Source organism: Bubalus kerabau, chromosome 8, assembly GCF_029407905.1.
Source record: "Bubalus kerabau isolate K-KA32 ecotype Philippines breed swamp buffalo chromosome 8, PCC_UOA_SB_1v2, whole genome shotgun sequence".
In the NCBI taxonomy this organism is placed as follows: domain Eukaryota; kingdom Metazoa; phylum Chordata; class Mammalia; order Artiodactyla; family Bovidae; genus Bubalus; species Bubalus kerabau.
Genome location: NC_073631.1, coordinates 96254964 through 96267722, shown reverse-complemented (window position 1 = coordinate 96267722; position 12759 = coordinate 96254964). Strand labels below are relative to the sequence as shown.

Below are 12759 nucleotides of genomic sequence, written 5' to 3'. Positions count from 1 at the left end.
AGTCATCTTAAATGTTGAGTTTTGGGTCTAACATGGAAAGATAATTTGGGAAGATAATAATCTGCTAGAGAAAAGGTGGCTGCTAAACTGGTTCCACTCATACTAGTTTAAAGTGTTTCTTTCCTATTAGCCCTAGTAATAATAAAACTGCTTTCTTTTCTGGTCCAAATAAACCATGTTTTCTCTTTCTGTTGATAGGTAGTAGAAATTTCCTTTAATTTTTGGTACCGACTAGGGGAGCATTTGTACAAAACGAATGATGAAGTTATTCATGGCATCTTCAAAGCTTACATTCAAAGGCTGCTTCATGCCTTGGCTCGCCACTGCCAGTTGGAACCAGATCATGTAAGTTTTCTTCTCTATTTAATCATGTCTTGATTTCCTCTTCTTTCCAGTGCTAACTTGAAAAGGAACTGAAAAGATAGAGAATAAAGCTAATGGAATCTGCAGGTTTTCTGTCACTCTAGCTTACACTGAGGAAGTCAATACCAGTTTAATGAAGAGTGCTATGCCTATGTAGAAAGAAATCAGTCCTGCTGAGTCGGTAATTCTTCTGGGAATTCACCTTAAATAATTCTGCTGAAGAAAAAAATTGTTATGTACAAGGCATTATCTATAAATGTAAAATATGGTAAATCCATTTACAAGAGTATAGAAGAGGAAGTTCCTTGGTTAGGAAATTCCAGTGGTTAGGACTTGGTGCTTTCACTGCTGTGGGGCCCAAGTTCAATCCCTGGTCAGGGAGCTAAGATCCTGCAAGCTGTGCTGTGTGCCTTCCCCACAAAAGAGTATTATAGAAGAGTTACATAAATTATTATGTAGCAACTTGATGGATCATAATGCAGCAGTTAAAAGTAATTACTTGACTTCTCTGGCCGCCCAGTGGTTAAGACTTTGCACTTCCAATGCAGGGGGTGCGGGTTGGAGAGCCAGGATCTCCTGTGCCATGCAGCCAAAAAAGTAAATGAAAATAAATAAAACCAAAAGAAACTATAGAAAAAATAATACATTTTAAAAATAATAACTTGAGATAGCAATAATTGGTATCCTAAATGAAAAAATGAAAATGTAAAATTTTATGCTGTGTATTTTTAATAGTATAAAATATAAAAAAGTGGTTGGATTAAAACTAAACACAAAAATGAAATATTTGTGTGAGGACATGGAAAATAACATGAGTCTCCCCTGAACACATAAGTGCAAATTTTTCTTTATATTACTTATGCTGATTTTATAGTTTAAAATGTAGAAATAACCTATTTGCTTAGAAGAAAATATACAAGAAATATTATAAAATGGTTAATTGGAAAATGCTTCAACCACATTCTTTGCTTAGTTATTTCAAATTTTATAGTGTTTATTTCATCATTTTGGTTGGGTAGTTTAATATCTCTGTCCTTCAGCCTATAAATTGGAGTGGATTTTTTTTTTTTTTCCTATTACTATTAAACCTGGCATGAAAACTGTCTGTGCTCTATATCTTAATGTTAATGTTGTCATCTGAGTTATGGTATTTTGTATTTCCACAGAACTTTAGTGATGATTTAGTTCAGTGGTTTTCACTACTTTTTTTTTTTTAAACTGAGGAGTCCTGTCCTCAGGATTCCATAGTGCTTGGAAGCATGATAAGTAAATAAAAACAGGGCTACTCTGGTTTAAATGGCTGTGTTTGCTTGATCCCTTTCTTCTCTCTGCTAGTTCTGTGGTACCATTTCCCTTGTAGGTAATTCCAAACATTTGTAGGTGTGCCGTGCTTCATAATTCATTATCTCATCCGAGTCAACCATTATTTCCTCCTCATTCCTTGACTTTAATTTTTTTCATCTTAAAGCAAGAATGTTGAATTAGATTAGCAATTCTCAGTAATACTAAGGGCTTTTCCCAGAAACTCATGGTCCAAGATTCTTACACATACCCATAACATAATTAGTTATGTTAATCTCATAATTAATCTCATAATTAGTAAACCTTAGTGTACTCACAAGGAGGATATTAGAGTAAGGAAAACTTCAGAAGCATGAAATGTGAATGATCTCTGTATTTTTAATGAAAAAATTTAAATATACAGCAATGGTGAAATAATTTTACAATGAATATCTGTATACCTGCTGCCTAACTCCTACCATTAATTTTATTACACCTGTGTTATGTATCTGTGCACTTATATAAAATTCTTTTTAAAGTCTAATATTCTGTTGTGTGTCTAGTTGTGGTAATGGTTGATTTTGGTAGATCTTGAATCATGAAGTTTCAGAGGCTTATTCAGTAATAAAAAGCTAGACTTTATCTATTATAGATAGACTTATATTCTAGAACACTTTCCACCTCCACCACTCCAGATTTTTCCAGCAACAGGCAGGATGTAGCTTGGACCTGCCAAAAAATGTTTCTCATAGTAAAGGTAGAGCATAGGTTGTATTGATTTGACATATCTTAATGTTTGGGATACTTTCTGTGGTAAAATATCTTTGTGATTTATGCAATTTATCTTTTTATTCATTGGGACTGAACTGCTTAATGGGTTTTTTATTCTTTTAAAAGTTAGTGAAAGCCTTAGTGGGTTTAAAACAAATGTTACCTGATTTGAAATTTCAGGAGGGGGTTCCTGAGGAGACTGATGACTTTGGGGAGTTTCGGATGCGGGTGTCAGACCTGGTGAAGGACTTGATTTTCTTGATTGGATCTATGGAGTGTTTTGCTCAGGTAAGCCCATTTGAAGATTCTCATCAGCTTTACCAGTCATTTTAATTGTGTTCACTTCTGTGTCTTCTCTAAGTGTTCCATCTTTTTCTTCAATCTTGATGGCTAAATGGGACAGTAGATATGCAGGTGCCTAGCACACTGCCTGGCATATAGTAGCTATGTTTATTTAGTATCTTACAAGCCAATTGCAGTGAATAGTTCAGTTATTGTTTTACACTATATTCTTGCTAGTGAGAGCTGTTCCACTTGTACCGTTGAAATGGAAGATCATAGATAAACCTTAAAGCCCCCAAGATACTTAAAGGGAATTTGGACCTAGCCAGGAAAAACAGATAAGTTTTTCTGCTTTTAATAATTATATATCAACTCCTGGCCATCTTAGTTATTTGGCGTTTCGTTTATTCACAGTTATGGTTAGATTCCTTTGCAGTTTCATCCCAGAGATGACTGTAGTAGAGTAGAAGAATCATGTCCTATGGCTTTCCTAATAATCAGTGAGTAACATTTTAGGTCATAAGGTTACAGTCATCACCATTCCATGTCACTTAACATTAGCATAATATCAGGTGGTTTTCATATTGCTGGATCATGCGCTGAATCCTGAAATACTGATTTTGATGGCTTATCAGTCATACTGAACTGACCTAATTTTGAAAATGGGTAACCCATGCATTTGGTGTATTTTGGGGTATCATCTGATTTAGAAAGTGTTAAAATAATTGTAACTGTATTTCTTTATATTAAGCAAAGTGTGTTTCTTGACCTAATCACAAAGGGTAGGGATTCTTAGAAAGCAGATTTAAGTGAGATCCCCACTAAATCACAGGCAGATGCTCTGTGCTCAGATTTCAACTCTTTTCTCACTGGCTCCGTGACTTTGAACAAATTACTTGTTCTCCAGACCTCAGTTTACAAATGTACATTAATTGTGAGTCTTGTCCAAGATGTGTACTGTGGAACACCAATCTCATGAGATGTTCTTTTCTGGAAAAATATAGTTCTGTCAACTAAAACTGGAAAATGACCTAAATAGTATATTTAAAGGTTCTGTGAAGTCATACAAGAGAATTGTTTAATTTCATTTTACCTAGCAGTGTGTTATTTGATTTCAGAAACCTAGACTAACAGCCAGTCACACTGCACTGATGGCTACACCCTGGGCAATGCCAGGACAGCTCTGAGTATTCTGCGTGCTCTCTCCCACCCACCCTTGCTTGGACATGGTATTGTGATGGGTGCTTCAGAACAGCTACTTTGTAGGAATTTAATCTGTACTGCTAGTGCTGATGCAGACAGGTAGTCAAAATAATAAACGTAAAGCCAATGCATATGCGGAGGTTTTACATCATTTTTAAGTGTGTTAATGTATTTATCGGTTACCAGACCAAGAAAAGACACTCATGTAATTTGTTTTGTTTTTTCCATAATACTATTTTGTAGGGGCAGATGATAATTTGATGTACTCTTGGGAATCTAAATGGATTTGTTTCAGATATTAAACTAGTGTTGATTTAGAGTTAGTGAAGATTTGAAAAATGAAAATACTATTCTCCCCTGGCTCTGAGAGATAATTAAATTTAGAAACAAGGGGCTGAATTTAACTAACAGGTTTTTTGTTTTGTTTGGAACTCTACTCTGTTTTTCTTTTAATGGATCCATAATCCACCTCTTCTTCTCTAGTTATATTCTACTCTGAAAGAAGGCAACCCACCCTGGGAGGTGACAGAAGCGGTTCTCTTTATCATGGCTGCTATAGCAAAGAGTGTTGATCCGTGAGTGTCTATAAGTCTTTTGCTGGGAACTCTTAATATCAGAGGAAGGAAAATTGCGCCATTTTTCCTCATGTGGGATATGTTTGGAAACTTGTAGAACTTCTTTCTTCTATAATGCTGTCTAGTCTTCTGACTTCTAAGAGACTAGTTCAGAGTAGCATGCATTGCTGATATCCATGTTTTAACCACATTTTCTATAGTTAAAATTCTTTTGTTCTTGATGCTAGGAAAAGAATGCTGATTTATTTTTCCAACCCAGGCTCCCTTGTGAAAGTTGGTATAATCAAAAATTTATTAGACTGTTAAATTGTTGGCACTTGCTTAAAAGCATTTGAATAGGTACTAATTTGGCTCTCACCTGCTTTTGTGATCTTGGGTAAGTTATCCTTACAAATATTTAATTATATTGTTCTCCTTTTTTCCTGTCTTGGAGAATCATTTTTAAGTTTCAGAGAGGCACAGCATAGTTATCATATTTCTTAAAAGAATAGCAAAATCTAAAGGGGAATTATTTTTGTTACTGCTGTTGGAAATTTTTAAATTATTAGAATTTGATTTCTTCTTGCTTAGCAAAGAAATCCTATTTATTATTTCAACATGAACCCTTAAAAACAGAATTTACTTTGTTCTCTGAGTTTATAAATTGATGCTGATATCTTTCAAATTTTCCTGTATTGTATGTAATCAGACACCTGCAGTTGAGCTCTCTGTACAGGGCTTTGGTTGGAGAGATGGTTAAGGCATGTATTCATAAAATGTACAGTGCTTCTTTCTTAGCTGGCTTTCAGGGTCTAGTCAATGAAATCTTATATACTTTCTAATCAGGGAAATATTTAAGGAGATCAGAGTTGGTTTGTTTTTCTCTATTAAGAAGTTCTGAAAATCCCATGGACAGATGAGCCTGGTAGGCTGCAGTCCATGGGGTTGCAAAGAGTCAGACATGACTGCATGACTTCACTTTCACTTTTCACTTTCATGCATTGGAGAAGGAAATGGCAACCCACTCCAGTATTCTTGCCTGGAGAATCCCAGGGACGGGGGAGCCTGGTAGGCTGCCGTCTATGGGGTCGCACAGAGTCGGACACGAGTGAAGCGACTTAGCAGCAGGTAGCAGGAGAAGGGCTCGGAGAAGGCAGTGGCACCCCACTCCAGTACTCTTGCATGGAAAATCCCATGGACGGAGGAGCCTGGTGGGCTGCAGTCCATGGGGTCGTTCGAGTCAGACATGACTGAGCGACTTCACTTTCCCTTTTCACTTTCATGCATTGGAGAAGGAAATGGCAACCCACTCCAGTGTTCTTGCCTGGAGAATCCCAGAGATGGAGGAGCCTGGTGGGCTGCCGTCTACGGGGTCGCACAGAGTCAGACACGACTGAAGCGACTTAGCAGCAGCAGCAGCAGTCTTGACTCACTTATCACACTGTTTGCTTTTAAACCCTTTTTGGTATCTTTTGGAACCTTCAGTAACAGTCTGAAGATTACGCTAATGATCTAACTGATTTGTGATTGTGTATGAGAAAGGATGCGTAGGGAGTCTCAACACTAGTTTAGTGCCGTCAGGAAACATAAGGCATAAATGAAAGATTTTATTTTGTTTTTTCTTTATCCACATTTCATGCCAACTGCATGATTACAGGTGTGGGTTTGTTTTTATTTTTGTTTTTTAACGTATAAAGGGCTTAATAGACTTAGTTTATCAGGAAGGAGCATTCTTGTGCTAATCCAGGATTTATTTAAACATCTTTCATTTCTGGATTACATTCTGGTCATTTGCGGGGCATCCTCCCCTCTGCTTAAAAGAACTTGAGCCTGTATCCTTGAGGGGTGAGAAAAAGAGAAGGAAAAGGAAAAAATAAACTCATGGAGCTGTGAAAAGTATTTGGATAACTTTAATTTTCCCTCATGTTTTAAGTCAGAGCACCTTTATCTATTCCTGCAGCTTTTGTCTTGATTCTTTAGTCAGTGAGCTGGGCCACCCATGCTTACCTGTTCTTAAGGTTTCCATTATCCAGCCGTAAGAAATCTTTTGGAGAATAACAACTAATAGGAAGTGGTCTATAAGAATTATTTATTCATTTAGTTATTCAGTAATATTTATTTATTGAGTGCCCACTATGTGCCAGGCACTGTTCTAGGTGCTGCAGATATAGGAATAAATAAAGTGAATTCACTAAAAGACATTGGTCCACAGTAAATGCCTACCTGTCCAGTTCAAAGAGCTTTATTTGATAGCAAGATGTGTCTTTAGACACTTTACTGGCATTTAGAAGATTAAGGAGCAGTATGCTTCTCAACTGAAACAATGATAACTTCCATTTCTGTCTTTTACCCCTTTTTGAGGGTTAAAAATTTTTATACCAGATTTAAGCACTTTTACCCAAATGGTTACTTATTTAGAAAGAAACCCTTAGCAATGATTTGTGTCATTGCAGCCTGTTTATTGGCCATAACCTCACCTCTGAAATTGTTAACTCTGAGTACTTGCCTTCTAAACTCAGGGAGAACAATCCAACACTCGTGGAGGTCCTAGAAGGAGTTGTCCGTCTCCCAGAGACTGTGCATACAGCTGTGCGCTACACCAGCATTGAGTTGGTTGGAGAGATGAGCGAAGTGGTCGATCGAAATCCTCAGTTCCTTGGTATGTGTGAACGCTCCCCTCTGTAGCTACTGCTTCTGATTTTTCTGATTTCGTTCTTCCTCTCTTACTTTTGCTTTTGTTCTCCTACTTTCTCTTTTATTGATAAGTAGACTGTTTCTAGACACCGAGAATAGATATGAGTTACTGCTCAATTCATACATTTTATAATCTGATCACAGTCTTTGGAGAAAGAACCTTTGAAAATTAGATCTCTAGATAGGGTGACAGTTTGCTACTAGTACTCTGCTTCAGCATAAATATTTCTGTCTTTGTTAGGCTTTGGCATAGGCTTGAGCTAATCAGACTCTCCTGTAGTTCTAACCTAGAAGCTGCCAGTAGACTAGAGCAAAGGGCAGGGCATTTCACTGTTAAATACATACACTATTTAAAAACTAAGAATTATTATTGAAACTAAGTAAGGACAAACTAAGATGAAGAGTGTTGAGTTGTATAACCTCTGGCTGTCTTGAAAAAATACAGATGTAAAATAATTTTAGAATTGAAAGTAAATTTAGAAAGAATTTCTTCTAATTCCCTCATTTTCAAGATAAGAAAAGTGGAGTCCAGAGAGACTAGAGAATTTATCTAGGTTAATATAAATAAAGTCCCACTGACACTCAAGACACATATTCTGAGAATTTTAAGAATCCTTAAATTTGTGAGTATGATTAAGTTTGATGTGCTGTGCTTCTCGCTTTTTTTTTGACTGTGCTGGGTCTTTGCTGCTGCTCAGGCTTTCTCTAGCTGCGATGAGCGGTGGCTGTTCTTCGGTTGCAGGGCACGGGCTCCTCATTGCAGTAGCTTGTGTTGTGGAGCACAGGCTTCAGTAGTTGCAGCATGTGGGCTTATGCTTTGCAGCTTGTGGGATCTTCCCAGACTGAACCCTCTCCTGCACTGGCAGGCAGATTCTTTACCACTGAGCCACCAGGGAAGCCCTGTGCTTATCTTTATTACTCCCTTTTGACTTGATTTTATTTTACACATGATCTCTTTTTTTATTGCCTGAAACTCTTACTTAAAAAGAGCTGTGTTGGACTTCCTTGATGGTACAGTGGATAAGAATCCCCCTGTCAATGCAGGGGACATGGGTTCAATCCCTAGTCCAGGAAGATTCCACATGCCATGAAACAGCTAAGCCCATGTGCCACAACTACTGAGCCCGCGTGCTGCAACTACTGAAGCCCATGTGCCTAGAGCTGTACTCCGCAACAAGAGAAGCTGTAGCAATGAGAAGCCTGCCTGCCGCAACTAGAGAATACCCCCAGTCTCAGAAACTAGGGACAGCCCAAGCGCAGCAACAAAGACCTATTGTATCCAAAAATAAGAGAGAGCTGTGTGTTCCTGTTCTCTTGTATCTGTATACAGAGCATATGATAGGTAGGCTTACATTGTAGTTGAGCCACTTTCAAGTTCAACATACCATTAAAATTTTTTTCAAAATACCTTATTTTCTAATTCTTAAATTTCTTCACTTATCTGCCACATCATTTGGCTTTCTCTTCTGAACAGTTTTTCCACAGAGAAACAAAGTGCATTTACCTGTTTGTTAACACTTATCATTCAGTATCACCTTGTGTATCGTTTAAATTTGTGCCTTAGTTAGAAGACACAGTGCTGCATATTCATACTTACTGTAGAATAGTCAAAATCACAAATATTCAATTTGTGAATTGAGAATATTTCAAAATATTCAATTTGAGAATCACTGAGGCCTATAGTATTGGACAGGGAAGCCTGGCATGCTGCAGTCTATGGGGTCACAAAGAGTTGGACACGACTGAATGACTGAACTGAACTGAATAGTATTGGAGTTACTTGGACTAGGTTTTAGATTCTAGTTGATTCTCATGCTAAATAGGCTGTGTGTTGTGGGAAAGCAAAGGTTCCTGCTGGGTTGCTGCCTTATTTTTCTCATTAGGCTAAAAATGGAAATAACTTTTAAATGGGCTTTCAGAGAGTATTTCTTTTATGATTTGGTATGAGGTTACTCTATAGTTCACATAAAGTGCTCTTTAAACATGGATGATTTTTCTTAGGGTTTTTTCATAGAAAAACTTTTACAAAGCAAGGTAAAGGATAAGTAGGATTTGCGGTATACAAATTTGCCTTTATAATCAGTTTTCTTAGAACACTTACATTGGTAACAAGTAAGACATAATGAATTAATTCCTCTCAAAGTGCTAAGGATCTGTCGCTGTGGTTTTTATAATTATAAAGAAGTAAGTGTAAAAGTGTCAGCTTTGGGTAACTTGTCATTGTCCTGATTAATGTAGGTGATTTCTTTTTTATTTTTTGCAAGTAATGATTAATCTGTGAGTATTGTGGTACTCTCTGAGTTTTGTCTTCTTTCTTACTTTAACTGTATTCTTAATACTTGGATGGTTATATCCACCAGTGTTTCAAACTGAGTCATTGGTTTTCAAACCGTGCTTTGTGAAGCCCTAGCAATAAGCAGCAGTTCATGTCCACAAGGTAAGAAATGCAAGATAAATAGATAGGCCTCGGAGCTCTCTGACACTGTCTGTCACTGAGATCAGCTCCATTTTTATATGTAAATACCTTGGGGTTTAAACATATTTCATTTTTTTAAAATGGTTCTTTTGCTTTAATAAAGGAGAATATAAATCTCTGTTCTAACAACCTAGAAGTTTTCCTTAAGCTTCAAATATGTGATCTTTATGTATGACTTTTCTCCTTAGACCCTGTGTTGGGCTATTTGATGAAAGGCCTGTGTGAAAAGCCTCTGGCTTCTGCTGCAGCGAAAGCAATTCATAACATTTGCTCTGTTTGCCGAGACCACATGGCTCAGCACTTTAATGGACTCCTGGAGATTGCCCGTTCCCTTGATTCCTTCATGTTGTCTCCAGAAGCTGCTGTGGGCTTGCTAAAAGGTATTTACTTAAGATATTAAGAAAGAACAGTCTCTAAGCCACTTCTGGGGATTATCTTGTGTCAAGTTGTATCCCCCTTTTCAGTTGCAATTTACTCAATGATGAGGAAGATCACTCTGGGAGGAGAGGATGTGTGATTATGTGTGCATGCATTCTTAGAATGTTTTAAGGCTGTATAACTAATTCAAAGTGCTTATAGAATTTATATCATGATCTTAGATTTTGAGTGGAGTCAACATATTGGAACTAAATCATAGTTCCTTTTTGAGTTGAAGGAAAGAATAAAAAGGGAGACCAAATAAGCATTGCTATACCAAAGAGATAGGTGGAAATTTAAAGGTAGTCTCCCTAGATCAGTCCTGTAACTCAAAGCCAGGGGTTCTGGTCACTTAATGGTCTTTAACCATTACTAATTAGTTTACACTGAATGACTGAGAGGCAAACAGCCAGGGTAGTGATGAAACTCAAAATAATAGAAGAATTAGAGATATTAATACTTGGGGAAAAGACTTAGACGAATGGCTATTTTTTAATATTTGAAGGATTATTTTATAAAAGAGGGAGCAGGTTTATTTTATGAGTAATTGATTATTGACAGTTTACTGGCTTTTAGAAAGAAAATGCTTTCTAACCATGCTTTCTGCAAACAGATTGGTGTGTCCTGTCAGGTAGTGAAGTTCTGACAGCTGGTATATCAAATCAAAGATTGGGTGATAGGACCTGTGCAGAACCCTGTAAGTTTCTGTGAGTGGCAGACAGCCTTGTCCGGATTGGATTACTGTTCTTTCTCACTTCTGTGATCAGGTTCCCTACCAGCCAATGTAACTATGCATTTTTAAGACGGACTTTATTTTTTAAGCATGGGTTTTTGTTGTTTCTCTTCAGAGGCGTAGATAATGAGGCATTAAATCAGGTCATATATTTTTTTCACTACTAACTGTGGGTATTGCTGCCATCTTGTAATTTTCTAGTGAAATTTAACCTTGATGATAGCATGACAACTAACTTGTAATAAAATGTGGTATCCCAGTTATATTGGTGGTATCTTCTAGATGGAGAAACCTTTTTAGTAACATTCTTTTCTGTAGGGATAAATTAAAAGGAAAAATTGTGTTTGTTAGATTTTTACCCCCTCTAGTTTTAAGTAAAAAATCTAATTCATGGTTATAGACTGTTAAGAAAAATCATTCAATATTTTATTCAAATTTGAAGGTTTGAATTGATTACTGTTCTTTTGAATAAAATTTTAGGAGATGAAAAAATAATAGTCAAAGGGTATAGCATAATGTGTAACCCTTTGGATGTTGGGGAGATACTTCAGCATTTGGTAGGGATTGTGACACAAGGGAAGCTGGATAGGAAGGATCTGGGCCTTCTGTCCCCACTTTAACCTACCTCTATTTCTTTTTTAATCTGTTTTATTGGCGTTCCAAGTTAAGATTTTATTTGGGGAAAAGGAGAAAGGGGAGATTTTTGCAACTATTTAAAAGTGAAATAAAGACAAACTTAACTATTACTGTTCTGTTCAAAGCGCTCATTTTTACAGGTAAAGAAACTGATGGTCTGAGAGAATGTCTTACCCAGTTCGTAGGGTCTGTTATGGTAGAACTAGAGTTAATCTCTAACTTCAACTCATTCTACTTCTTGGATGATAAGAATTGCCTATAGTACTTATCAAAAATAAAGGCTGTCCTTGACCCCTGGGAAGTTTGAGAACCATTGTACTATGCTATATAAACTAGCTTTGTCATTGGCCTTGTGAAGATTTTTAAAGTCTTTGAAGGATTGGAAGTGGAGAGACATATTTTAACATCTTTAAACCAGTAGGCTACTGAGGAGAAATAATTTAATATTAACTTCAGTTGTGAATGTCAATGTGAAAGTCTTTATGATCTTCCTAAGCCCAACCATAAAATAACAAAATACTATAATTTTTTAAAAAGTGCTGATCTTTTTAAAAGAATAGAACCAGTTAGCCTTTGTAAGCCATATACTGTAAACCAATGAATTACACCTCAGTGTGGCTTTTATTTTCTTCATTTGTGTCATCCTTTGTCTTTCAGGGACAGCTCTTGTCCTAGCCAGATTACCTTTGGATAAGATTACTGAATGTCTTAGTGAACTATGTTCTGTTCAAGTTTTGGCATTGAAAAAGGTGAGTCTAATTAAGAGGTGAAACAAATATAGTGTGTTTATATGATAGAAAAGAGAAAATTCTTTTATTTGCAGGTGGTCTTTTAACTACCTAGAAAAGTCAAGAGAATGAACTGAGACGTTATTAAAATTAATAAATTTATCAAAGTAGCTACATATATGAAATAAGTATTCCCAAATCAATAGATTTTCACTGTATCAGAAATACCATTTAAAAGATACAGTGGAGAAAACACCATTCAAGTTAACTTCCGAAACCATAACCTACCATGTTTCTTTGAAGACTGTTGCGAAAATGTCAGCTCTTCTCAAATTACATTTATGGTGCAATAGCAGTGAGCATACCAATGGTAGTTTTAGGAGAACTTGATGAAATGACTCTAAAGTTCATCTCTAATGATATACTGGTAGAAGTGTCTAAGAAATTTTAGGAAAGAAGAGGAAGCAATTTGCCTTAACTCTTAAAAAGATATAATAATTTTGAAGCTTTATATTATAAAATTATTATATAAATATATATTATATAGTATAATACATATAATCTATACTATAATAAGAATGTCTATAATATCCTAATCATTATTAAAGTAAATTGGAAAAA

The 12759-nt window shown here is 36.3% G+C and overlaps 1 protein-coding gene across 4 annotated transcripts in view; it reads left to right on the top strand.

Annotated features, from left to right (window-relative positions):
* The window catches only part of TNPO3 (transportin 3), a 79129-nt gene that overhangs the window by 44384 nt on the left and 21986 nt on the right, over nucleotides 1-12759 (top strand). For 3 of the 4 annotated variants that reach the window (XM_055590869.1, XM_055590872.1, XM_055590873.1), the window contains 7 exons: nucleotides 199-345; nucleotides 2596-2703; nucleotides 4384-4475; nucleotides 6974-7113; nucleotides 9813-10004; nucleotides 10655-10738; nucleotides 12068-12159. In XM_055590869.1, the coding sequence (XP_055446844.1) occupies nucleotides 199-345; nucleotides 2596-2703; nucleotides 4384-4475; nucleotides 6974-7113; nucleotides 9813-10004; nucleotides 10655-10738; nucleotides 12068-12159 (855 nt within the window). The remainder of the gene's footprint in view (nucleotides 1-198; nucleotides 346-2595; nucleotides 2704-4383; nucleotides 4476-6973; nucleotides 7114-9812; nucleotides 10005-10654; nucleotides 10739-12067; nucleotides 12160-12759) is intronic. The other variant, XM_055590871.1, reaches the window with a different exon arrangement.